This window comes from Chelmon rostratus, chromosome 5 (genome assembly GCF_017976325.1).
Source record: "Chelmon rostratus isolate fCheRos1 chromosome 5, fCheRos1.pri, whole genome shotgun sequence".
Taxonomy (NCBI): Eukaryota; Metazoa; Chordata; class Actinopteri; order Chaetodontiformes; family Chaetodontidae; genus Chelmon; species Chelmon rostratus.
Genome location: NC_055662.1, coordinates 1,032,437 through 1,060,315, shown reverse-complemented (window position 1 = coordinate 1,060,315; position 27,879 = coordinate 1,032,437). Strand labels below are relative to the sequence as shown.

The following is a 27,879-nucleotide window of genomic DNA, read 5'->3' as shown; positions in this document are numbered from 1 at the left end:
TAAACATACGGTTGTGAATGTACTGTAGAGTTGCTTGGTTTAAAACCAATAAAGTATATAGGCACTTCATGCAGATGTTTCACAAAAACATTTGAGATGGTTATTCTAAATCTTCTGCATTAGTGTGTCAATAGGAAATATATTTTAGATTTCAAGACAGTCCTTTTGCAAATAGTAATAATAGTGAAATGTGAGATGTTTATATGCTGTTAAAGAAACAGACCACTTTCTAATATAATGTAGAAAACAGTGCATGATTATACCAAAACAGGTGTTAGTGCTGAACAACATAATGTTGGGATCTGATATGAGCAGGTTTGGTTGCCAGATATTAAAGCTAGATATTGAAACCAATAACTGAATTAATATCACTAAAATTATTAACATGAAGCAATAATATTTGAGCACCTCCCTTAGATCAAAAAGGCTGTTCAGTTAAATTGGCAATGCTTGAAAAAACATTTTACATTCATGAGATGAGCAGTAAAGGGTTGAATCTGAGCACTGACCCCCACAGCCAGCTGTTTCCAAAACACATATGCACTACGGATGTAATGACATTACAATCATGGTATCAATTGTAATATCAGCCTCTTGCATTCTGTATACCCGGTATGTGTTTATTATCATCCCTTGACAGAAATTAGCTTATACCTTCTCATTTCAGTGACCAGCCATGTTATCCGTCAGTCCGGCCTCTATTTTAAGGCTCATATTATTCATTAGTCTTTGTTTTGCTCTGTAAAGTGGGAGCACTTATCCATGCAGCTAATGAGTGGGAAAACGAGATTAGACCTTTTGTACATCTCTCTTTCATCCAGGGCCGCTTTAATACTGTTAAATGTGTCAATTTTCCTTTTGATTGCGCACAGTTTTTTATTATCAGTTTAGCATCAGTGTGCAATTAAATTATTTTAAATATTGTTGGGCTGATATATACCAGTATATAGATAAAAATGTAGGTATGGAATGTAAATATGAATATAGTGTAGTTTGTATCCAGTGGCTTTTCCATCTTGAGTTCAATGCCAGCCATTTTCTTTTAGTAGGATTATGAGCTTCAGAATGGCATTCATGAATGATGTTCTGTTCCAGTTAACCCTTATCAGGTTCATTTTTTAAGTTAAGTAGTAAAAATATCAAGGAAGATCTTATAAAGATTTTTCATCTTCTGGAGAATTAAAATTCTCTTCAGCTGCCTGATTTGAGTGACAGGATACTGTTAGTCTGTGGAGAATAATAGGCTAGTTTTCTGATACAGGGCATGATACAGCATAGGACAACAGGACCTGCAGTGGTTTCGCAGATCTAAAATCTAAACAGACCTCTAGAGAGTTCTAAATAAACCTGAGGATAATTAGACCTGATCTAAAATGCTGTCATCCACAACTGACCTAAACAGAGATAGAACAGTACTAGCAGCCATATGCACCACTCTCTGTGCCCACCTTTAAAAACACATTTTTATTCTGTTGTGATTGTGAGGCTCCACATAATCAGAGTTGACAGAGAGTCTGGACAACAGGACCCTACCTGACCCAGAGTGGAATGGATTATATATACACAAATATGAGCAGTTGCACTATAATTAGGTAATATCACAGCTTTCAGGTCAGTTTATGGTAGCAGGTTCGTAGCAAGTGACAGCATAAAAACTAAAAATAATGAAAGGGATGCATTTGCAATATGTTGCAGTGAAAAGGATGTGATCCACTAGTGTGGGCTTAACTTGACTGGTTGAAGTAGCTTGCAATCTTTCCTTCATCAACCAGGTCATGGTTTTTGGGAAGAGATTTCTGTAGATTTTTTTGACTGTTCACATTCACCAACATTATATTCTGGTGGTGGTAGAAATAGAAAGAGGGAAAGTCTAAAATGATCTGCAGGGCTATGTATAGTGACTTTTTAATGGCAATATAAACTAACCATGCATTTAAGATAACTCTAACTCTGCTTTCTTGGGTGATTCTTTTCCACAGCTTGTATTTTTTTTGACTGAATGAACTATTCCAGCACATAACTTAAATATAAGCTTTTAGCTGCTTCAGCCTAACCTGTGTCTATGTGTCTCTGCTTTCCCAGCGGACATCTCCAGGATGTGTGACGTGGACGTGTCCTCTGAGCCCACTAGTCCTACCCTGTATGGTGAGTCTTCAGACAAGTACTACCATGTGGACCGCTGGCAGAAGCTCCGCACTGCTGTCCGCAAACTGGAGTTCTGGGAAAACTTCACAGCTGAGCTAATCGGGAGCGGCTTCTTCTCCAAAGTCTATAAGGTATTCCTTCTGTCCTCCCCCATTTTGCCTTGTTGTCGGCCTACGTGTGAGCTGCCATCAAAGCTTGCTTTGTTCTAGCCCTTAATTGGGACATTCTTGCCATTCCATGACTGGCCCACCAGCTTTGGAGACTATGGAGGTGCATTACTCATCTCCAATTGAGACCTTACATAACTCCTAATGTGACACCAGTGCTAGAGTGGCGCTAAGAGCTGATTTTCATACATTTAATCTTTGTCTCTGATGAAATATGAAAAAAATGATGAAATGTGAAAAAATGTACATATATGTAAAGTCAGCTTTTATTTTGTATTTTGTATTCTGTATTTCTCTATTTCTGTTGCTATTTTTTTTCCAACAGCCATTACCTGCTGCTTGTAACACCCGAATTTCCCCAGCTGGGGATCAATAAAGTATATCTTATCTTATCTTATCTTATCTTATCTTATCTTATCTTATCTCATCTCATATTATCATTAATGAGCTAGAAAGAGCCCATAGGATGGATAAGTGACAGTGGAAGTCAGAGCTTGGATATGTCTAAGTTGAATGAGATTTAAAAAGCATGTTTTTCCTCAGTATATAAATCATGATAGAATCAACACACGAAACACACATCTGTCTTGATTTCCTGCAAACACTTCAGAATCTTCCTTCCTGCTGTCACGTTGTCTTCACTGTAAATCTACAAGCATCGCCATCACTACTGCTACAAAGTGCTGTTACTACTTCTGCATCCACTCTCTCTGCTACTAATGGACACCAATGTCCTTCAGGTGATTCACAGCACCAGTCGGAAAGTGATGGTGGTGAAAATATATAAAAATGACGTGGACCAAGACAGCATTGTACGAGAGATCAGCCTGCTGCAGAAACTCTCCCACCCCAACATTGTCAGGTAACAGTCCACTCATGTCCCACTAGTTACTAAAGCCGTTGTAGTTTGTCTAATGTATTCAATTCTGCTAAAGCAAAAGAAACTTTTCAATCCAATTCAAAGAACCTAATCCGAACTTCATTTGTGCAGAGCTTCAGTGAGTGTACAATTCTCATACCCAGCAACACAGCACGACACAATAAACCACACACACACGACACACAACAGTAAGGCAAGAAGTTGGCAAAGCACAATACATGACTAGGTAATAAACATTAAAAGAGTCTGTTACAAAATTAGACAGATAGATAAATAAATCAATAATATATATATATATATATTCTTCTTATATTTTCTTCTTATATATTCTGTGTGGAGTTTGCATGTTCTCCCTGTGCAGCGTGGGTTCTCACCGGGTTCAACGGTGTATAGATAATGGATGGATGGATGGATATACAGGTGAATAAATAAATAGATCAACTGTTCATAAGTCTAATAGATGCAGGCACGAAACACGACGTGGCTCTCTTGGTCCTGAATGTGACTGATCTGTATCTCTGACCTGAGGGTAGAAGACTGGATTGGTTGTGGAGTGTGTGAGTGGTGTCTGACGCTATTTGTGCTCCTTTCAATTTAGTCCTTCTGTTTTAAATGCTGATGAGTGGATCCAGCTCTAATTCAATAACTTTACTGCTTCTTGCAATGACTTTAGTGGATTGCGATGGATGTTGGACTGTGACCCAAACCGAGCTGGTATATTGAAGGTTATCACTAATTCGATGAAACATTCGTAAAACGCTGTCAGGACTGCCTGGTGAACCTGAAGTCTGCTGAGTTTTCTCAGGAAAAAGAGGCGCTGCTTGGAAAAGATAGTTTTACAGTTTGGCTAGGCGAAGGTGGGTTTATGATCAATTGTTCTCCAGAGGTATCTGTATGACTGGACCCTTTCTATTGGCTGGTTGTTGACTGACAGAGTGGAGGGGGCTTTATGGAAGTCAACAACCAACTCCTTCGTCTTGGAGGAATTGAGGTCAAGACAGTTTCGCCTACACCACTCTGCAAAATGTCCATCTCAGACTGTAACTGTGAGTTGGTGGTGTCCATGATCACAGTGTCATCAGAGCATCTGATGTATGTTATACCTGGGTTAGTGCCTCTCCAGTCATTTGTGTATAATGTGTAGAGAACTGGTGAGACAACAGAGCCTTGTGGGGCTCTGGTGGAAACTGTCTTGGATGAACTGAGGTGACCGTTGACTCAGGCCCTCTGAAGTCTGTCTGTCAGAAATGAGGGGATCCAGAGAGGTGTGGGTTGACATCCATTTGGAGCAGCTTTTGTCCATCAGGTGAGGTTGCTCAGTGTTAAAGTCCAGAAAGACCAGTCTAATGACCGACTTTGGCTTCTCAAATGGTTATAGGCACCATGCAGCAGCATTATTACAGCGTGGTCCACACCCCTGTGCCGTTTCCTCCTGAAGCTGGGAGAGAATAAGCCTTTCAAAGCCCTTCATAACCAGAGATGTTAACACCACAAGACACTAGCCAGCTGGCTACAGCAGGCCTTCAGCAACCGGCCACAGATCTGGTCAGATCCTGGTGCACTGTCCGGTTTCATCCTCTTCAGCGTGAGTTCAACCTCCCCCTGCCACAACTCCAGGTTTAATTTAGTGGGTAACATTGGGGTGACTGAGCTATTAGCTCCTTCCTCTTCTTTCGGTAGTCATAGTGGTCAAACCTGGAGTAGAAATGATTACGGCCTTCTGCTATGTTGGGGAGGCCAACCAGAATTTTGAGACCTCGCCAGGCATCCCTGGCTTTACATTATCAAAAGAGTTTCTCAACTCTCTCCTTGTACCCTCTCTTTGCTGCTTTTATTTCTTTGTTCAGTCTGTTTTTTGCTAGTTTATTACGTAGGGAGCGAACATTGGTGAGCATAATAGAGACATTTCAGTGTACCTGTGAGTCTCTTCTGCCTCAATCCTCCTCTTCTTCCCCGCTTCCTTGTCAGAGGTTTCCCCTCAGTGATCACGGCCCAGTCCACACTGTCTCTAAACCAGTTCTCCACAGCTGGGTAACCCATATTCCACAGAAGCAATACGTCACCCCGGGTATACCGCAGAATTTCTCCTCCATGTCTCCCTGTTATTACTGTATACACTCCGACTGTCGAGAGCAGCAGAAACAGCAGCGTGCACTTCCTCATCATGAAAAGAGTGCTTTACTTTACAAGCTTGATCTTACTTAGAATATGTCCAAGTGGGACTAATATTACTGAGGACCGCGGTAGCACTCAGTCAAACACTGACAGAACAAACAAACGCACACAGACACTCTCCACCTGTCGCCATTACAGCGCCGACGCCATTCAGGATCGAGATGAAGATAAACATCCTAAACTTGAGGTTTTCCCCTCACAACACATTCAGTCTCTCTTCTCTGTCTCAACACCCTCCCTCAATTCACACTCTCAGTGACACTCCTTTTTTCCTCTACATCTTAACTTTGTGGCAATACTTCCTAAACTTATTCATATTTACTTACTGTTATACTAAATAAGTAGAACATGTAAGCTCATACTTACATGTTGATACTGAAAACTGACCAACTGTGTGCAAATTTCAACCAAATATACACAGTGGAGCCAAAAACTCAAAAAACTTGCATGTACAATGTTGCTTACTCTATTTAGACTGACAGTTGTAACAGGACTGAAGCACAGCCTTGCTGTGGCTGACAGTGAGTGCTGCCTCTGCAGTCAGCACAAATAAAATGAGACCTTGGTGGTATTTAACACTGGTCCCGTCATCTACAGCAGTTACGTAATGTGTGAAGCCAGGCAGACATACAGTAATGTTTACCTAAGCAATCTTATTTTAGCCATTTAGCAAGGTCAATGTGGTAAGGTTATCAGACTGCAGCTTACCTGCTCAGGCTGTGATGAAAGCTGTGTCCATACTGTCTGTGCCTAGTACACACCAATCTGCTCACACTGTGTAGGCTGAAACCAAACACACAGTGTGGGTAAACTATGTTTTTTGAAATCATTGTTCCCCGGACCCAAAGCAATATTGTTGCCCTGTTCTTCTTTAAAAAAACAGCTCTAATGATAAACTGATAAAGTGTAGAGCTGTCTGAAAAATGTAATTAATGGGTTACAAATCTATATTCTATTGATAAATCTATCAATAGAAAATGGGGCAGGTCACTCAGTAGTTTAATTGTTTTTATATTTGATATTAAAGCTAAATATAAAACTTTAAATATTTAGTACAAACCCACTTTTGCATTTAAATACGTGAATGAGCCTTTTATATCTGCAGAGGGAGCAGGTCCTATTTCACAGAGTCTGCCATGCTGCACCGCCATGTTTCTTTGGAAGCCCAGAATGGACAAACCAAACACTGGCTCGACAGAAGGCCTTTCACCTTATTCACTTTTAAAGCGGCCAATAACAGAAGGTTGAGGCTGGGGTATGCAGTTGGTTTCAATCTGCAGCCTCAAAGCTAGATTCCACCTCTTCCGACACACTTAACCTTTAATGCACTGGTAGTTTCCACTACGGCTCACAGGGGGGTCATGAGGCCTCCTTGAGGGCAGTAAGAAAACTTTTTTTAGATTTTTTAATATATGGTCAGTGCTGTAAGCCTTATTTCAGGATTTCAATTCTGTGAAGAAAACTGAATAAATGAAAATTGTTTAGATTATTATTTGAGATACAAACTTCTCACAGGGTAAGGGCACGGTGAAGACCTGACGTGATTTCATGATCAAGGAGGCTGTATTTGCGCTTTGAGCTAAATGCTTACATAAAGCTGACAGAACAAACAAACGCAGACAGACACTCTCCACCTGTCGCCATTACAGCGCCGACGCCATTCAGGATTGAGATGAAGATAAACATCCTAAACTTGAGGTTTTCCCCTCACAACACATTCAGTCTCTCCTCTCTGTCTCGACACCCTCCCTCAATTCACACTCCCAGTGACACTCCTTTTTTCCTCTACATCTTAACTTTGTGGCAATACTTCCTAAACTCATTCATATTTACTTAGTTACACTAAATAAGTAGAACATGTAAGCTCATACTTACATGTTGATACTGAAAACTGACCAAATGTGTGCAAATTTCTGCCAAATCCACACAGCCCTCTTAGTATATTTCAATGAGAGTACTCACCTTCCCTTTAGCTCTGTTTTGGTCTTCAAAATGTATTTCTCCTGAAAGAAGTGTCTGACTTTTTTAGATTATTATTTGAGATACAAACTTCTCACAGGGTAAGGGCACGGTGAAGACCTGACGTGATTTCATGATCAAGGAGGCTGTATTTGCGCTTTGAGCTAAATGCTTACATAAAGCTACACAAGTACAATATTTACCATGTTCGCCATCTTAGTTCAGCGTGTTAGCAGCTTTTTGATAGGTAGCTCTAAACACAAGGTACAGCTGAAGCTGATGGGGATGTCCACAGTTTTGCAGATATTTAGTCATTATACGAGAAATTACAACAATTGTATAATGGTGCTCGATGAAAATTGGAGGAATCACCAAAATTGGTCCAGTGTATCCTGAAGGAAACATGAAAGTACATATACCCATGGTCCCCAGAGGACAATGTGGCAATTCATCCAACAGTTGTTGAGATATTTAACTCTAGGCCAAAGTCATGGACCCACCAACTGACAGACATATTACCATTCCCAGAGTAATGCTGCTAGTATGGCTAAAAGTACCATATACAGCAGGGGTCGGGAACCTTTTTGGCTGAGAGAGCCATGAACACCACATATTTTTGAATGAAATTCCAGGAGAGCCATACAATATGTTTAAAACTAAAAATATAAGTAGGATATTTCGATGCAAATGCAGCATGGCGTGTGTCGAAGTGCCGCTTTATATTTGACCGCTTCATAGATGCAATTTTATCATTGCATATTAGACACAGCAGAACCAGCTTTCTCCACAAAGGCAAAATCCTCTGTCCATTCCTGCTGAAAAGTACGATACTCGTCGTCTTTTTTTCTTTTAGCCATCTTCTCAGAAGCGTGTCAAAAATTAGTTAGCTGACAGCGGGATTAACGACAAGCTGTAGTGTGCCCCTTTGCGCATGCGCACATCGACCGCTATTTTCGACAGCAAAATACGGCAGCCTCACTTAAACAGTGCCTGTCACTGCCCGATCTGCGTTGCCTCATCTGCGTTGCCTTTGTGATTGATGGATAGATAGATAAATAGATAGACACAACGACATGTATGTTTGCCACTTTCCCACTGAAATGACTGCGAACCGGCTTTCTAGTCGCTGGCTCGCGCGTGCGCAAAAGAGCCACATCTGGCTTGCGAGCCATTGGTTCCCGACCCCTCATATACAGTATAATGTGAAATCCCAAGAAAACATGAATTAATTAAAGAAAAACATACTGCATAATAATACATAATATTATTCCTTGTTCAACTTTGCTAATAAGGATGAACAACGTATTTCCTCTTTTTCTAGATATCTAGGAATCTGTGTCAAGGAAGACAAACTCTATCCGATCCTAGAGGTGAGTCCTACACTTTTAGCACCTAATGAGTCATTGTTACTGTGCATGTTCGCAGGTTGGTTTGTTCTGAGTGTGGAAAAACACAACAGATTACACTGATATGACCTGATGGTTGAGTCAGGCGTTTATTGTGTAACCAGGCCTGGTCATTGCTTCAGAGGGTGAACTGTATAAAAGAAGTGGTGGTAGCCACCATGACGTCACCCATTGGCATTTTGGCTATCTTGGTTTTTTTGCAGACAGAAGTGACCATATTTCTTTCAATTTTGGGATTTAAAATAAGGGAAATTTTCGGGGGCTCCGCCTGGGCTCTCCCACCACCCTTACCACTGTCTACATCCCCTTTACATTTAGTCAAGGGGACACACAGTGAATCCTAAAATCGCCATTTGCTTTAAAATATCAGAGCAACAAGGACTGCTTTAACGTTTCCTACATCAAGTAAGGTCAGAATCTGATACCTGGTTAAAAGTGAAATGCTGTGAACATCCCTGCATTATATCAGTGAAAACACTAAAGAGCAGAGAAATTCAGCACTTATATTATTTATGTTTTGTTTGAAGGATATGTACACATCACTTACACATTATAGTTCATTTGTGATTTTGAGAGGCAAGAAAAACCAGAGAGGGTGATGATGAAAATGGATGGTAGCGATAGTATAAAAACAGTTATTGGTGGAATAACGTTCCACCGTTTATGTTTGGCAGATTTGTTGCTTTTCCCTCCATGTGACACACTAAAATGTGTGTGAGATATTTTATAAAAAGCATGACTTTGACCAACGTTGCTCTTCATAAAGTACAGATAATGATTTGATGAGATACTTGGACAAACTTTTTGCCTTTTTGGCAGGTACTCCATCCCTCCCATGTTCATCCTTCTTGTTCTTCTTGTTCTTCTTTTGCTTCTTGTTTTGTTGGTGGGTGGTATTTGAGTGAGATGTTACAGCTAATGTTCTATATACTGCCACCTGCTGACCAGGAGGGGAATGTCCACTTTTTTATACAGTCTATGCTTCAGGGTAATATCTGACTGCAAATGAGAAGAAATTATACTTTTCACATAAACTAATATGTTTGTATTGTCCACCTGTATACACTTCATATTAGTATATTACATTCAACAAACACAATGTTACTATTCTACAGCTAGAGTTTTATATTTTGATGTTTGGTATACCCTGTTATGTGTTGGTTTTTTCAGTATGTAAATGGTGGCTGTCTGGAGGAGCTTTTGGCCAGGAAAGACGTTCCCCTGTGCTGGAGAGAGAAGGTGGACCTGGCCTGTGATATAAGCAGAGGAATGATCTACCTGCACTACAAGAACATTTACCACAGGGACCTCAACTCCAAGGTGAGACCAGCCTCACACAACTCGCCTGTCTGATTTAACATGTTGTTGTTGCTATCAGTGTTCGCTAAAGAAGCTCAGAATCCGATATTCTGGTGTTCCAATCATCTCACCTCGTTCTCTACTGTGATGGTAATCTGATGGGGTTTTTAAATTGGTCAGTCAGTTGGGGTGAACAAATGGAGGAAGTAATGTCACCCAGTAAGCAGAGATAGCATGACGGGCAGCCAGACATACAGTTTGTTTGAGAGAGTAAATAACAAGCCAGTGTACGCTTAGTAGATAAGGCAACAGCTAATGTTTCAGGTAACTGTTACTACAATACATTATACGTGTCAGTCAGAGGTGGGGACTCGAGTCACATGGCTTGACGTGAGACTGAAGTCACAAATTTGAAGACTTGAGACTTGCTTGATTAACATTGATCAAAGGCACACCTTGACTTTGACTTGGCATTCATGATTTGAGACTTGACTTAGACCTCAGACAGCTGACTCAAAAAGACTTGACTTTTTAAATTAAATATTTTCATGTTTCTAAATGTTGAGAAGCTATATGTTATTTTTCAAACATGATTGGGTGATTTCCAGTGCAATGTGCACAAACTTGGCTATCTATTAGGATGCAGCAGACTAGCAAAGGGCAACCACCAACCAAAAATTGGAATTCAAGGATTAATGTTGACAACAATGGTCGTAAGTAGAGGACAGCAGAATGCAAGGTCCACAGCTCAGAAATCAGTGACAGAACCACCACAACAGTGGAATGGTGGAGGAAGTATTGAGATCCTTTACTGAAGTAAAAGTACCAATACCACACTGTGAAAATATCTTCGAAAACCTTAATTGAGTGAAAGTATGTATTATCAGCAAAGTTTCTTTAAAGGATCAAAATAAAAGTACTTATTATGCAAATCAATTCCATTTTTCAGTTTTATTTATATACCAGCAAATCACAACAAAAATGATTTCATGACACTTTTCATACAGAAGGTCTGCAGGTCTGCACCCAACATTTCTCCCAGCGACAGTGGTAATAGTAGGTAACAGGCAGAAACCGTGAACAGGACTAAATGTTCAGCAATGAGCATAGTAGTAATAACAGTTGCAATAATAGAAATATGACTAATAATAATATATGGTAGTATATGTATTATATTATATTCATACATTAATATATGGTGGTATATGATAATATGTATTTCATATGTATGCAGTGGCATGCAAAAGTTTGGGTAGAGTAAAATATGACCTGATTTCCAAACAACATAAAGTTTAAGATGATACATTTGATGTAGTGAGATTACTTTTTCATTTCCATCGTTTGCAGTTTTAAAATAATAGAAATAGAAAAGGGCCCAAAGTCTTTCAGTTCTTGTTTGGGGGAGTTTCACCCATTTTTCCTTTCAAAAGACTTCTAGTTCTGTGAGATTCTTGGGCGGTCTAGCATGCACCACTCTTTTGAGGTCCACCCACAGATTTCCGTCATGATAGGGCCGGGGACTGTGAAGGCCATGGCAAAACCTTCATTATTCTTTTGTCAATGCCATTCCCTTTTCCTCTTCACCTTTTTTATCGACAGTGATTCCAGAATTTGCTGGTATTTAGTTGAATCAGTTCAAACGTTCCTCACGCCACTGGCTGCAACACGAGCTCAAAGCATGATCAATCCACCCCTGTGCTTAACCGTTGGAGAGGTGAACTTTTCATGAATTCTGCACCCTTTATTCTGCAAACACACCTTTGCTCATTGTGGCCAAAAAGGTCTCGTTTAACTTTCACTACAAAATTGCACACTTAAAAAAACTGCTGTGTCTAAAAAAATAGAAACTAAATCTATTGCTGGCTCAGATATTACCTACACAGTGAGCTATTTCCTGACTCATTGCATTTCTACATTTATATTTAATAGTATTAATAATGACATATATCATAATATATCATAATTACGATTGTTGTGTAATTTCTAATAATGTCCCATGTAAAACTAAAATTTTTTTTTCTGGATTATAGAAGTTTTTTTACAGCCAAAAAACATATTATTAGTTTTTCATCAACAAATCATAACAAAAACAATACATGTGTACCACTCCACACATCTGCACGCACACAAACACACAGCAGTTTGATATTTATGAGGCAGTATTTTGAACTTTTCTGCCCTGGTGTCTTTTGGTAACTATCGATTTGTTGATGTCATAGCTTATTATAATCACAGGAAGTGTTGTAACATCTTATAATGGACTAAATTCTGTTTGAAACTGGAAAAGTAACATATTGCTGTTCACTGGAAGGCTTGTTTTCAAAAGGACATGAGACAACAAGCCGGAGACATTTTGCTGGTTGCAACATGTTGGTGCTTTTGTATTCTTGTCATGCAGCAGCCACTTTAATAGAGGCTTTTTACCTTTGTCACACAAGGGAGTGTCCCTTGGATTATTTTCGATTTTGACAGTTTCTTTTGCTATATTAGTCCAAATATAAACTGCAGCACATTACCACTGCAATTTTTTAATTATGAAAAGAAAAGAAAATCAGGTCTTGGATATGACCTGCTTTATCAGGTCATATCCACTCTTGGAGAAAAACATAGCAAGTATAGCAAAATGTGTTCTAATTTGCCTACATCTTTCACTATCACAGCTACTCTGTTAAGCTTAAAATAAGGTGGTCTGGTAGGATGCAAGGTGTGCAAGCTAATCTCCAGAAAGAGCAGTCTCTTGCAGTGTTTATTCATTGTGAGCCACATTGCACGGATGCCTCCGAAGTGCTTTGGTAGTCCAGCTGTACCACAGTGTCATTCTTCTTCCCAAACATACTACAGAATGCAGTACCGTAGCACCTGTGAGACTGCTGTGGCGCAGTGCTCTGAGCATTTCAGCCAGGGCGGGCTTCAAGGGCTGCAAATATAAGATAGAATATGATACTTAAATACTAATCTCTGGCCAGATTGATGCAGTCCTAGATTAATACCCAGTGCTGAATGCCATGGCATTTGAAGTGTAGATAAAAATGTTGCAGGCCAAATACATGAATACAACTTCCTCATGGTTAGTGGACTTTTTCCAGGAAATGGTGCCAGAGGTGCAACGTCTTTTCAAGCAAGTTCTCTTGAGACTGTTGATGGCTGTTCTCTCCGCCTCAGCTGAGGCAGACCGAAGTGTCAGCACTTTGAGGCATCTGAAGGCATGGCTGAGATCAACAATAAAGCAGACATTGCCAAGTCTGTTAGAGCCCAATCGAGTTAAACGATGACCACCTCCATGTTTTTGGGTCATTCATTTAGATGATACCTTACAACTCCGGCCCCTGCTGCCTTATCTGTAGCTGCAGTACCTATATACTCACCCCTTTTTTACGCCTAGAGAATAATACATCCAACACTGCCTACACTACTGACACTGATGCCCACACCCCATACCTGTGTGAATAATTAGGCCAAACACCAAAGCTGTGAAGGCACCTTATTGTATTTCTAATTATTTATGAGGACAAAGCATGAATGTGCATAGACACATAGTAACACATTTTTCTACTTCTGTTGCCCCTTGTAAATCTGTCAAAATTGCCCAGAAAGCCCAGTTGACCTTTACGAAACTATGCAGTCTGTAGTACTTTCGTCAGAGCAGAAAATACTAAAATGACACCAGTCTGTCAGTGGGGGCACTACAGCGATCAACTGAAAACACAATCTATGAATAGACATATCTCATGTCTAAACTGATCTGCAGTCACAGAGCTTTGCACACGTATGCCTGTCTTCACAAAGTCTTGCAAGTTTGCCATGGCCTCGGCTTTATGTTTTGTGCCTATTGTTGATAAGATTTGTCAGAGTACCTCATGTCTGTTGTAATTCTCTCTGTTTAAATGGACAGACTTCGCTTTTACTAAACTTTGCAACTACTCCTGTAGTGGTAATTAAAATCAAGATTTTATGTTTAATTCTTTGTACAAGTCTATGATTTCATGCACGGATTTTTCAGTGTAGATGCATAGCATGTAATTTTTCCTCTGCTGGGATCCATCATATTCGCTACGAAGGCATAATTCTAACTGTCTGTAACAAAATGAACTGATTTGGCAGCCACTATCTCAGAGAAATCCCTGACTGCTCCATGAAAGATGAATGGCCAAATGATCAATGTAGTCCTCAAAACTGTATTATCGATGTGCAGATCTTTATATGTAAATATGAGATAGTTGGAAATGCACTTTTTAAACAAATCTTGCATGTAGAGAGCCATCATCTTGCCCTAATGGTCTATTTGACCATTCCTGTTTTTGTATGGCATTTCAAACATGTTGGGGATACTGCCTTAAAAAACATAATAATAAATTACCCTTAGCCAGTAATAAGTAACCTAAGACATTGCAAAAAACATTCTGGTAATATTTTTTACAATTAAGTAAACAAAACAATCACTATTGTGCAACCACAAATGTTACAAAGCAACATTTGTATTTTGGAATGTAAAGCAGAAAACTTACAAACTACTCAGTCCAGTACGACATGATGGGAAATGTGGGCCATAGCCATAACTTTTACACTTTTTGTAAAAGAAATCATTAAATTTTGGGGTGAAGACTTGGGTTAAGGTTACGGTAAGGTTAGGTTTAGGTTAAAGTAAGGTTAGGACTGGGGTTAGGCAAGTAGTGTTTGGTTATGGTCATAGTTCCGGTAAGTCTCCAGGAAATGAATGTAAGTCTATGTAATGTCCCCAAACATGATGGAAACACGATGGTGTGTGTATGTGCGTGTGTGTGTGTTTGTGTCCAGAGAGCAGCACACACAGCTCTGCCCAGGCTGCAAAATATAGAAAATGTATTTATTCACTGTCTTTTTAGTGTGTGTAAACCTCCTGTTTACGCATGTATTGTTAAAAAAAAGGAATAGAAAATAGACATACGCTTCAAGTCACAGTCACAGAGTCTGCTGAGAGATTTGATTCCTTTCTGTGGGTTGGAATGGGGCCTGATATGAATATATGTTGCGACCAACAGCCACTCAGTTTCTCTGATAGCAGACAAAAGTTTTAGGAACTTTTAGGACATCATACAATGTCAAGAACCCCAGTGTGAAAGGTTATATTTCTGTCACATGGATGTCTAGAGAGAGTAACTAACGGCCCTGTTAGCGCCTTGATAGATGTGCCAATCACAGTTAGATTTTTGGTCTTTGCCATTCTTACTTTCATGGTTATAGAGTCCCCAATCAGATTGATGCATGGCTTACCAGGTGTGGGGTTACCAGTATTTCGTCTGGCCCTCGGCTTATCAGGTGTGAAGTTAGCAATGCTTCTTCTGGCCCTCGACTTAGCAGTGGTTTTGGGGCTACTTCTTGGGTTTTGGCCTACTGGTGTGCTTAGTTGCGTTCTACATAGTATTATCACACTTTTCATTGTTAGAACAGAGTTATACCTGTTTTACAATGAGAGTTCAGGCTGTTATCTGGATTTGACCTAATGTTGGACAACATTAGTCCAGGTCCTGGTGGGAGTTGCAGCTTTTGGTCTAGTGCAAATGCTGTGACAGTAAAGAAGCATCAATAGGGAAGGCTGGTTTGGGAGTCTCAACAGCTGATCCAGTGGTGTTACACATCCAGAGCAGCATGTCAGCCAAATCTACAAGTTTGTCTGTTTTCAGCCTCTTGTAGCTGCTACAGTGTCAATAAAATGCTCATTCTCATGGTTTTGATGCAGCATATCAGCTGCTCTTTTCAAGCTGTGCAGCCGCTCCTACTCACAGGTCACAGGTTTTGCCATCTTGTCTCTGTTGTGATCCAGCCACAGACACAGTACTGTAGAGGTAATAAAAGTGCTAAAAATATGTTTTTTTCATATATTTCCCAGTGATTTCTAAGTATATACGACCCATTTTCTAAACCCTTTGACAACCCCCCCCCCCCAAAAAAAAAACAAGGACATCAGCAGAGAAGCAGAAAAGTGTCTCTGTAAGGCGGTAGGAAGTGCACATGTTCTCAAAGTCAGCTTAAGTGACAAAGGTCTCACTCTGGATTTGAATCCCCCATAACTGGAAGACCATGGGTTAAGAGCGTGCAGGCCTCTCACTTGAGTCTCTCTCTGTATGTTTTTTTTCCTCACAAATGTCATTTGTGATTTGTTAGTGGTCTGTACTGTACAGTAAAAACAGGAAAAACATCTTACCTGACACAGCGTATATGAGTGTGGTAAGTCTCAACCATCTTTTCAGAAAATGAAATGCAATGATTTGCAATATTCTCTATTACTGGACAGTTGTTTTTTTATATTGAAATCTTGAGTAAACAACTGAAAATACAATATTTGTAATGATTTAAGCAGGCTCAAATGTGTAATATTAAAATAAGAAAGAACAGACACTGAACAAGGCATAGAATATATATACTGTATGTGCATAAAAAAACAACAACTAAACAAACAAATAAAAAAAACACAACAGTGTCTAGTTTAAAAAATGGTGATGCCGCCAGTCCAGTACAGATTCATGTAAGGTTTGGATCAGAAATAAATGTAATGTTATATAATGTAAGTAAATTTATATAATCCTAACACATGTAACACAAGTTATACATAAAAACAGGCCTACAATATCTTTTTTCAATCCCTTTAATTTTTGCCACAGATTTTTTTTTTTTTTTTTTTTTACCACATTTGATTTCAGCAAAAGCAACACTGACATATCATTAATTTAATGTTGGTTAGCAGACTATTGCTTATGGACACATCCAGCAGTTACAGAGCAACATCATCATTCATTTGGAGTTGTGTTTGTGTCAACCTGATTAAAGTAAGTCCACTATTCACTCTTTTCTCTCTGTTTCTGGTCTCTACCAACTCCTGAGGGATAATATCTGCCCCTTAAGATGATAAATGCTCCACTATGTTCACCAGCTAGTCTCTCTCTGTGCCTGCTGAACATGATATACAGTGAGTTTGTAGAGCTTTTTCACTGAGAACAGCTGCCTGCTATGGCTGAAAATGAAACTAAAACAGCACAACACACAGAAAGTGAACCAAAACAGTAAAATAGTGGGCCACATAAATAAACAATGAGCTGGGACTCAGTATAAAGTTCAGTAAACACTGAGGGGAGCTGCAGATACAAGTGGTAATAGGTTCATCACTACCAGAGACACCTTTTACAATGTCAATTCATACATTGTTATTAGAAAAATATTCAATACAGCTGCTTTAATATCTCTGGTCTCTGATCCTCCAATATTTTCATGTCAGTAAAAATTTGTTTGTTGAATCTGTGCAATAAAATATCACACTTGTATTTTCCCTGGATCTTTTCTTTAGAAAGTGGATGTGGTAGTGTATTGTTCTACATGCAGTATCGACCCCCTTTGCTAATTACTTATGTATTGTAGAGCTTCTTCCCATCTTGTTCATTTTCATCTCGTCTGTGTTGAGTTTATATTTTAAATTATACTTGATTTTTAACATTAGTGTGTCTGTGTGTGTGTGCGTGCGTGCGTGCGTGTGTGTGCAGTGTGTAGGGGCTGTCTGCCTCCCCTGGTTGCCAGGCTTCACTGAAGAAACAGTCAGTTATGCAAAGGGTCAACACAATATGTCCCCTTGCTCTATTGTCACTCTGTTGTCATGCTAATAGATGGTTGCTAGCTAAGTGCTGTTGGTGCATGCATAAGTTGTTGGCACGCAAATACCCGCATGGACTGGTGTGGAAATGGGGACCACTTCCCATGTACTAAATTCTCTCATCACACACGTCACCCTGAGGCAACTGATTTGGCTCTGTCCCAATTCACACAGAGCTGCATCATGCTCTGGCTACAGAAATTGGATTGCGTTTTTTATCCAACACAAAGTTGTGTGTGTGTATATATATATATATATGTATTTCGGACACCAGCCTTCCCCAGTTCTGCATTGGTATGAAGAACTTTTAAAGCCAAGCTCTCCTGTGATCTGGTGTCATGGACATGTGGACATGTACATTAAATATGCCTGCTGTTTGAATAAAATTAATTTTAGGAGCATACGATATAATTGGCTTGTTGCTCTCGTGACCCCTCACTGATCTCATTAGGTTTGGCACAGTGATGTAGCCATCCATCCTCATGCTAACAAAGCCTAGCTCCTAAGAAGTACTTGTTACAGGATTTGGCAAGAACACCAACATATAAAGTTATCAATCAAAAAAGTGGGCAAATACCCACCTAAATAAACAGGATTCTAATCAGACAACGTGTACTATGTTTCTTTTAAAGACCATGTCATATCCTGGCCTAAAAGTTGGGAAAGCTGTTTTGCTCTTTATATTTGGGGAAGGAAACTTTAACAGGGATGAAGTCATCCACTGCAAATCCAGTAAAGTGGTTGAACGTGTGAAGCTTCTGTCGCCAACATCTTAGAACATCCAAAGGGCAAACTACATTCCAGAGCCCCTGAGCCAAGACGGTCATTGTGAGTATGCCTCAGTCATTCTGCAACTGAACTGGAATCAGAGTTTAAGCTCCTGGAAAAGTTGAGGCACCTTTACTTAGGAACTACAAGCTGCTTTCTCTTCCTTTCTGCATCTACAAACACTTTTCTTAAAAAACTGTTGCTTTCCTTGGCAGAGAGGCTGAGACTAAATTTAGCGGTGAAGTCTGGCACTGAAGTTTTCCCCATGAGAGCCTTGTAATGACAGGCTGCTGGATTGAAAAGGCCTCTGGTACAATCGGAGCCAGATGCTGAGACGTCACTTCCAACACACACACACACACACACACACACACACACAGAAAGAGAAACTCACAAGTTTTATATACATGCAAACACACTAGTTACATTTTCATATTTGCATTTTCTATCAGACACACTTATTTCGTGCAGTCATCAACACACCCCTTTCTATACATACTCACACATATACAATATGCACATATACACTCATACGCACATTTCAGGCCACCCACTTTTGTTATGCAACTACAGCTCTCCCACTGTCTGCCTCTCATCACACCTCCAGCTCTCAGCCTGTAAAATCAATGAACCATGACTTCGAAGCATTTGTCTTTTTCTGTGGAGATTCTAATTTTCTTAGTAATGCAGGCAACCCTGTACAGTACCACACAGACAGTCTCATCGAGTTCCTGTCGTACACTGAGTCTCTTCACAAGGGGTCTGGGTAATAATTTAGTGTACTGGAAAGGTGCTGACAACAGATCAAGTGGAGGGACTAAAGAGAGACATTTTTTCTGTTCATATTCCAGGGAGCAATTGCTTACTCAAAGGAAGCACATTCAAACATCAAAATTTAAATTAAAATAGAAAGTGGACAAAAAAACTGTTAATGTGGCCTGCTTCATCAGATAGCAGCCTTACGCTTCCCTCTACTGGCAAAATACTGCGCTGCAGTTGTATTAACCCACGTTCCTGTGATTCTTTTCTTGTATCCCCTATTTTTGTTTCTCTAGAATTGTCTGATTCGGGTGACGTCTCGGGGTCGGGAGGCCCTGGTGACTGACTTTGGCCTGGCCAGGGAGGTGGTGGAGCTGCCAGTCAAAGACCTTGGCAGGAAGCTGTCACTGGTGGGCTCAGCCTTTTGGATGGCCCCCGAGATGCTCCGAGGAGAACCTTATGACCGCAAGGTTACAGAATCCTGTTTGTACTACATAAACTTCTGTGACATAATCTGCTGCAAACTTTGGAAACAAATCACATGGTTGCTGTCACATTTCGTATATCTGACAAGAGATGGACAGAAAGTTAAATGTACTTCAAGTATGGTTTCAGCATCATCATGCATTTACACCATAATTCTTAAATACGAATATAAGCAGGTATCAAGTCATAAAATATATATAAAAATCCAGCAATTTAAGATCAGATCATTTTCATGATCCAATAATCTAACAATTACTTTCTCAATTATTATTAAAAACTATGTCAATGGATTAAGAAGATGATAAGTAACAAAAATAAAAAAATAAAAAAATAATAATACTAATGATAATAACTTCACTGTATCACTGATGCTCAGTAGATGGGTACGAGTGATGTCCTGAGTGGTTTTAATCACCCGCTGCAGAACACTCCTGGGCCTTGCACAAACCGACAATTTGTAATTTTTCCAGTGAGGATGCTTTCTATTGCTCCTCTGTGAAAGTTAAAAAAGAACTTGACACGACACACACCGGTCTTGAGTTTCCTTAAGAAATACAGCCATTTCTGAGCTTTCTTTCTTTCATGTGTGATGTCCATGACATGTTCTCTGTGATGCTGATTCTCAGGAACCTAAAACTAACAAACAAAATTGTTGATTTAGCACTGATATAAATTCTTCTAGTTTCAATTCCAACAAATCTTAAGACTGAGTGTTACCCATCTTATTAGGTATGTTACTCTTTGAAAATATGTTTTTGGATTGCTGCATTTCAAAACAACCAGTATGTCTGGAATTTGTTAAGTAACAACCTAAATTATTGCATCATGTCTTACTTATTCCAGGTGGATGTTTTCTCCTTTGGCATTGTGCTCTGTGAAATCCTTGCCAGGATCCCTGCTGACCCAGAGATACTACCCAGAACACAGGTAGAGCTCAGTAAGAATCATTATCATTATTGGCCTGATACTAAGGCTGCTCCAGCTACTTTTAATTAATGTCTTCATCACAAATTGGGATAAGCTGATAATAAACACAGATGAACATATCACAGCTTCCCAAACCTGAAGGTCACAGACATTGCTTGCTACCGTTCATAACCTAAACAATATTTTAAAATTGAGATAAACAGCAAATCATTACATTTTAGAGCATGTATGGGAAACCCTCCAGGCTCTGGGCCATCTTTAGACAATTCATTGACAAAAAAAATCAATTACTTTTCCAGTGATAAAAGAAAATAGAATTAAATAGTAAACTAACACATTCTCCCTCAACATACAACATACAAGTAGCAATTGATATCACGTCAATGCATCATGCTGACTATCAACAAAACAAAAGTAAATGTGGAGCATTGTCCTTTCCAAGCGAAATTGAGTTTTTTACTTGTTGTTGAAGTAACAGGCAAACCACTGTGTGTCTTAAGTTCATTTGTGGGGATGCGCTCGCTGTGATTAAAGAGGCTAATCTGAAGAGTCATTATAGCTACAAACATGTTAAACTGGATGAGCTCCAAGGACAAGTGCACTTGGATAAAGTTGACACTCCGGCAGAAATTGGATGCCCAACAAGAAGATTTCACAAAAAGACCAAGATGGCGCTGCACGAGTGGCAGCTAGTCACAGCAGCTCCGACCGCTCTTTACCGCTCTGCTTTAGTGTTTTCTTGTGTTTTTCTCATGTTTTTCCGTCACTAGTCTCAGTTGATTGTGCCTACTTTCAGATGTACAACTGGTGAGACTCGTGATTTTTTACTTTTTTCTGGACTTCTCAAAACAACGTTGGGAGATCCATTTAGCCATGACTCCATTGTTTACACTTATGAACAGCTGTTAGCGCTGTGCAACACGAGTGTACTCCCAGTGGAAAGACCGGAGGTCCCAGTGGAGGTAAGGAGAAGGAAAAGGGATGCAGACCTGGATCAAAGTCCTGGATACATGGGCGACATTTTAGTGCTCTAGTCTCTAATGTTGCAGTCAGAAGCTCCAGAAAAAAAGAGTTGAGTTGAATTAAGAATATTTTAGCACAGATTAAAGATGCTAATCTTAAATTTCTCTGAAATTCCATTTCACTCCAAGAATAGATGATATCTCCCCTCTCTTTTTAAGAAAACAAATATATATTTAATGTGTAGATGATAAATGCGCCTGTTGCTCAGGGGAAGTCTCAAAGGAATTGTCATTATGAAAAATACTTTATTTGGTTTGTTGCTGGGAGTCAAATGAGAAGCTAGATTCTTCTCTCAAGTCTGCCTAAGAAGACAGATAAATGCATTTCTTAAAATGTCAGTCTATTGCTTGAAAGATGGAAATGTGAACATGTATGAATATTCAATATTGGCATAAAGTATCTGCCAATTGTAGGTTTGAATTCATATAATTTACTGGGGGCCGGTCTAAAAACATTTGGAGTAAAATGGTTTGCAAAGTGTTCTGGGAATGTTCTTCTAGCACTCTGTTTGGCCTCTGCATCTCTGTTTGGAGGGCCATTTGTAGAGCTAGATGACCATGACCCCTTGACCCCCCCCCCAAAATGGGACACTCTACCCACATGCAAAACAGAGGATTAGGGTCAAGTGGTAGGTCCTGGGGGTGGGATTGAGCCTGAGTCTGAATTAGATGTGTACAGTGCTATAATGACTGTTAATGCATTTCAGGACTATGGACTTGATGTGAATGCATTCAGGGAGCTGGTAACTGACTGTCCTCAGCGTCTCCTGGAGCTGTCAGCCAGCTGCTGTATGGTAGGTAGACAGAAGACTTTACATATAAAAATACAGTAGCAGTACAAAAACAAGGTTACAGCATAGTTCTTGCATTGTTGAACAACACAGTGGATAAATTGGTATGAGATTCTTATGTTTGTTTGTGTGACACCAAATGAAGAAAACTAATATTAAGTAATAATGTAATAGCAGGTAGTTTAATGTGTTTTAAGGTCTCTGTACCTGCAAGCCAAAAAAAGTTGGGAGGCTGTGTAAAACATACAGCATATAAAACAGAGTATGATAATTTGCAAATCCTTTTTGACATATAGTCAACTGACAACAGTACAGAGACAATATGTTTGAAGGGTCACCTCATCAACTTCAGAGATTTTTCAAAATATATGTTTATACTGAATTTGATGCAGCAACATGTTTCAAACAAGTTGTGACAAGAGCAACAAAAGACTGGGAAAGTTGTGGAACGCTCCAAAAACACCTGTTTGGATCATTCCACAGGTAAACAGGTTGATTGGTAACAGGTGATAGTGTCATGATAGTTGGTCATTGGGGATGACTGCAAAAAATATATTACTTCAAAACTGTTGCAGCTAAACAGTTAATTGAAAAATGGGGAAATGATTGCATTCTGTTTTGAGTTATGTTACTTTAGCATTGCTTCTGGGCCATGCAGACCTAATAAACTGGTTACTGAGAGTATATTACATGTAGCGTTGCCTTATATTATCATATTAATGGTTGTGGTAATCAAATTCTGCTCATTGTTGCAAGCTTAAGCCAGCCATGTTTAAATACATGCCATGAATCATCTTATTGAGTGAACATCCGACTACCCTTGCATCTCATCTATATATATGCACACAAACACACACACACATATATAAATGTATATATATAAATATATGGGGTAATGGGCTTTACTTAAGCTTTACTCTGACTCTGAATACCTCTGCCCCCACTGAGTGATCAATTAAATACTGATCAGTAAACAAACTTCCAGAAGTACATCATCTCTCCTCTCGTTCAAGGTGGAGTCCTTCAGACGGCCAGCATTCACAGAGTTGCTGGATGAGTTGGGAGAAGTTGCTGAGAGTCTGGAGCCTCCAGCAAAATCTGATGTGACCACAAGCTGAGTCGTCAGTCTGGGATGCAGCAACAGGATCATAGTGTCTGCAATTATTCGTCACTGTTTGGACAGGAAACTGTACTGAACCTGAGCAAAAACAAAAACCTGAATATTTCAGCCCTCCTCCACTGCACAACACATGAGCGTGGCTGAACTTCTCTAAACTGAGGTGGAGCAGACATATCAGATGTGTTTTTGGAAGGCAGCGGAAACTCTCCTGACTTATCATGGACAGCTTGCTTTGACCCGTTTATGTACAGGTGAATAGTAGTTTGAATTGCGTCTTATTCGACTCAAAGATCTTCTCTTCTCTTCACTTCCTTCTCCTTTCTGTAAATCATTTGTTTTTAACCAACAACACGGATGATCAAGTCTGGTGATGTATTTTCTGCCTCTTCTATCTGCTCATACGTCCCTTTTGACTCTACAGACCTGGATAGATTTAACGCTTCTCCAACAGGAAATTGCATTTGTAGACTGAGAAAGAACTTTCAACTTGATACATGCGACAAATAATACATCAGGAGCTGAAGAGATTTGAAGCTGTCTTGTAGACTTTGAGTGGATTTGTGTTCAGGTTCACAAATCATCCAGTATTCATGATTATATTTCAAGAAGTTCAAGAGTCTTTATTGACATTGCGCATGTCAATGAAATTTTCATTGCAACCCCCATGTTAGGAACAGATAGTAAGAAAGATAAGAAGACTAGAAAGAATAAAATTAAGATAACTACAATAAAATAAAATAAACCAACATGCAATAAAGATATTTGTAAAGCAATTAAAAATATAACAGAATGAAAATATACTAAGGCAATAAAATATACTTTAATGTTGATCTTAGATATTATTTCCAAAAACAGTTTTCCTGAATAACCCTGAACACCTCCAAGCTTTTCAGGAACAGGAATATTTTAGACCTTTAGTCTTTATTCATCATCGTGATTTTGAATTTTTGAGTTGTGTGGTAGGTTTTACTTAAAAGAACCATCAATTCTCATCAGAAAATGGTTGTTTTCAAAAGCGATATGCACAATTCAGTGTCCCCATCTCTGTTTGATTTGCCATATTTTCAATTCAATTTTATTTATATAGCGCCAAATCACAATAAAAGTTGTCTCAGGACACTTTCCATATAGATCAGGTACAGACCAAACTCTATATCTACAGAGACCAACAATTCCCTCATGAGCAAGCACTTGGAGACAGTGGCGAGGAAAAACTTCATTTTTGCAGGCATAAACCTCAAGCAGAATTAGAACCATATTTTATTGTTATTTGTCAGATTTTATTAAGTTACTTTGAACTGAACATGTGCATGTAAATATTTATGCTTTTCTCTTTTGCTTGATACTGCTTACACCTTTTTTGGAATTGAAAGGGTCCACATTCTTTTGCGTTTGGTCTCACTGATTTTTCAGACAGCTACAATACAAAATGAACTCTTACAGCAGCCACATTTGTTTTTTGTTGTATTAAATTTAAATTGCAATGTCTGCTGGGATCCAGCCCGTGACCCTAAAGGATTAGCGAGTATAGTCAATGGATGGATTCATAATTGATATTTTTTGATGGGAACATTAAAGTTATTTTTCAAATGTCAGGGATACAGGTTTAGTTTTCTTGCACAGACACACAAAAGCTAAAACAGGAAACAATATAAAAAAAGAATAATGAAATATAAGTGGCACAGAAACACTGGCAGGTTTTCACATACAGAAATATATCTGAATTGGGAAACAGACTCACCAAGGAGAAGAATGGCTAAAATGGCATACATTTAAAATAATCTTAAACTTAATTTCCTGTTTAGGCAGGCAGTTTTCACCAAACAAATACATTGTTTGCTCAGAGTGACTGTAAAATATTAATCTGCATTTATGGTGCTTTTCTGAAGTCACTGTTTTAGTTATCACATTCCACAATGGAAAACTGATGGAACCATTTTCATTTTATTTACTTAAATAAAATTAGAAAAATAAAGATTCAGTCCCATTTCATATAAAAACCTGTGTATAATTCATTGTGAAATGTTCTTCAGTCACATTCCATATTAGTGTTCAGTCTTCAATGTGATCACGTCTCATCATCAGGTAGAGACAACCATGTTTTGCCACTGTTAGCCAGTTCTCTCAGATTCAGTGATTCTGAGAGATCAGTGTTTTTGATGTGGGAGACAACTCTTTGCTAATAAAAAGTTACTTCTGTTCTTAGGCAGAAATGAGGTCTAAAAAAAAAATTGCACAGAGTGAGACTGTGCAATTTTTAGCTGGGAATTCATTAGAAAGTTCAGTTGACTAGGAATTCATTCGTAGAAGCATTTCAAAACTTATACAAGGTCTTGGCTGAATGTCCACTTGATCATTCACGTGACACATCAAATTAAGTTGCTAAACGACATTGTTAGATTAACATGCGCTATTTTTCTGCTGAAGTTCTGCTGTTGATTGAGGTCAGTTATGTATTTTTTTATAAATATGTCTCAGATAAGTCATATGGTCTTTTCACTGATCAAAATTAAAATAATAAAAATCAAATACAAACATTGTAATGTTACTGCTAATGTTAATATCAATATTAATATCACGGTGTGCTTCATATTTTATTCTAAAAGCTTTTATACAGGGTTATTTGTACTCTTATGCCTTTTGTTGAAAGGCAGGCCCCTAAAACAATCTCAATCTCACAATCTCAGGCTGTTGTTAGGGAACCTAAGGTTTCATGCAGTGCCTCCTACTGGAAGAAAAGAGATGACACAATCTCAAGTCCATATAAGCTCAAAAAATAGTTTCATTTAAGCCAAAGAAGAAGAATTAGTTTAGAAAATATGCAGCAAAGTATCTGGGCCCATAAAACAAGTCAGCTAAACAGAACTAAACTTGGGCTATGGCAGTAAAGACTAAACTAGATGTCCCAAACTGAAGCCAAAGGGAAACATATATAATGGCTGATCAGACCATTGTAGAAACAAACTCTAACAGCCAAGCAACAAATACAAAGGCACAGGACAACTTGTGATCAGTCGAACTGTATTTATGCACAGTGTAAGCTATAGACAAAAGTATGATGTGTGAGTGCATGAGGGTTTCCAAAATTCAAATCATTGAGCAGGTGTGGCCCTCACAGTGGCAGATACACTGTATATATAATATATACTCTGGGGAGTAAATGAGGCTTGACACCAGGGTAGTAACATTAGGCATTAAACAACAACAAAAGAGTGAAATGTATGATGTGTGATGCATTAATTACCAAATATCTGTGTGTGTTCTCTGCACAGTAAATTCATGTTATGGCTGCTCCACAAACCAGCCATAGAAGCACCTGCTACACACTGAGGCCAGAGCTGCACTTTTCTCAGCACAAACCCAAACCAATTCCATCATGTCTGAACATATCATAACACCCTCCAGCTTTGGCCTCAGCTGGCAACAAGACAATAAGTTATACCAAATATTTAAAAGACTATGGAAAACTCTACAAAACATATTCTCAGTTTGGACAACAGAGCAAAACTTCTCACTGAGTCACTTAAAATTCCCAAAGACCAGATAACACACAGTCAGCCTTGTGTTTTTATGGCTCTTGAGGTCCTGGGGCCCCTGTGCAGCTGCCCACCTGTGCCTGGTAAGTAATCTAGCCTTGACTATCAGCATGTACTTCTAGAATGTTTATCATACAGATTGTAAATGAAATCAATTTAAACAATAGCATCTGTACCAAATTACCTTCTTCAATCATTCGTTTAATGAATCGTTACTTACAAATCATACAGTATATTAAACTACTATGTTTGCTCTTTTAATTTTTTGGAAGTTGGGATCTAACAAATATCTCTTGGAGCAGCTGTGGGCAAACTGCTTTCATGTGTTGTTACTGGAGCACTTAGTACCTTCGTGGGAGCTGCTGACCATGATAATTACTTGTCTTTGAAGCAAAGCTTTTTGGCATAATCAGTGTGGAAACAATATGGAAAATGTTCCAGTTAATAAACCAAAGCCAGGTGTCCCTTTGAGTTGTTATGTAACACCTAGTTGTTCAGATTTTCTCCCACCTCTCAAGACTGTCCAGCCTCCCTCACTCTATCCCCCAACACACAGTCATTCAGCAGCCAACATGCTTATTTATAGTGCCTGCTTGATATAAAGGCACCACACAAACACATCAAAAGATCATGAAAGATTCAACAGCTCCTTTCAGGGTTTTCACAGCATGCTCCTTTTGTCCTGCCCCCACAACACTAGAATATGAAGAATGGCTTAATGAGCATGAATTATGCAGAATTATCTAGAAATAATTCAAAAAATGGTGCAAGATAATCCCTTTAATTCAGTATGTTATTGGTTCTGTACTTCTGTGTTTTTG

At 39.1% G+C, this 27,879-nt stretch overlaps 1 protein-coding gene across 2 annotated transcripts in view; it reads left to right on the top strand.

The window, feature by feature from the left end:
• zgc:162952 (PKc_LIMK_like_unk domain-containing protein) overlaps positions 1-25,723 on the top strand; it is a 37,902-nt gene extending 12,179 nt beyond the window's left edge. For both annotated transcript variants that reach the window (XM_041936433.1, XM_041936432.1), the window contains 8 exons: positions 2,083-2,276; positions 3,053-3,174; positions 8,648-8,696; positions 9,903-10,052; positions 19,473-19,646; positions 20,506-20,589; positions 22,319-22,405; positions 23,416-25,723. In XM_041936433.1, the coding sequence (XP_041792367.1) occupies positions 2,097-2,276; positions 3,053-3,174; positions 8,648-8,696; positions 9,903-10,052; positions 19,473-19,646; positions 20,506-20,589; positions 22,319-22,405; positions 23,416-23,520 (951 nt within the window). In that variant the 5' untranslated portion in view covers positions 2,083-2,096 and the 3' untranslated portion in view covers positions 23,521-25,723. The remainder of the gene's footprint in view (positions 1-2,082; positions 2,277-3,052; positions 3,175-8,647; positions 8,697-9,902; positions 10,053-19,472; positions 19,647-20,505; positions 20,590-22,318; positions 22,406-23,415) is intronic.
• Positions 25,724-27,879: the final 2,156 nt, after the last annotated feature.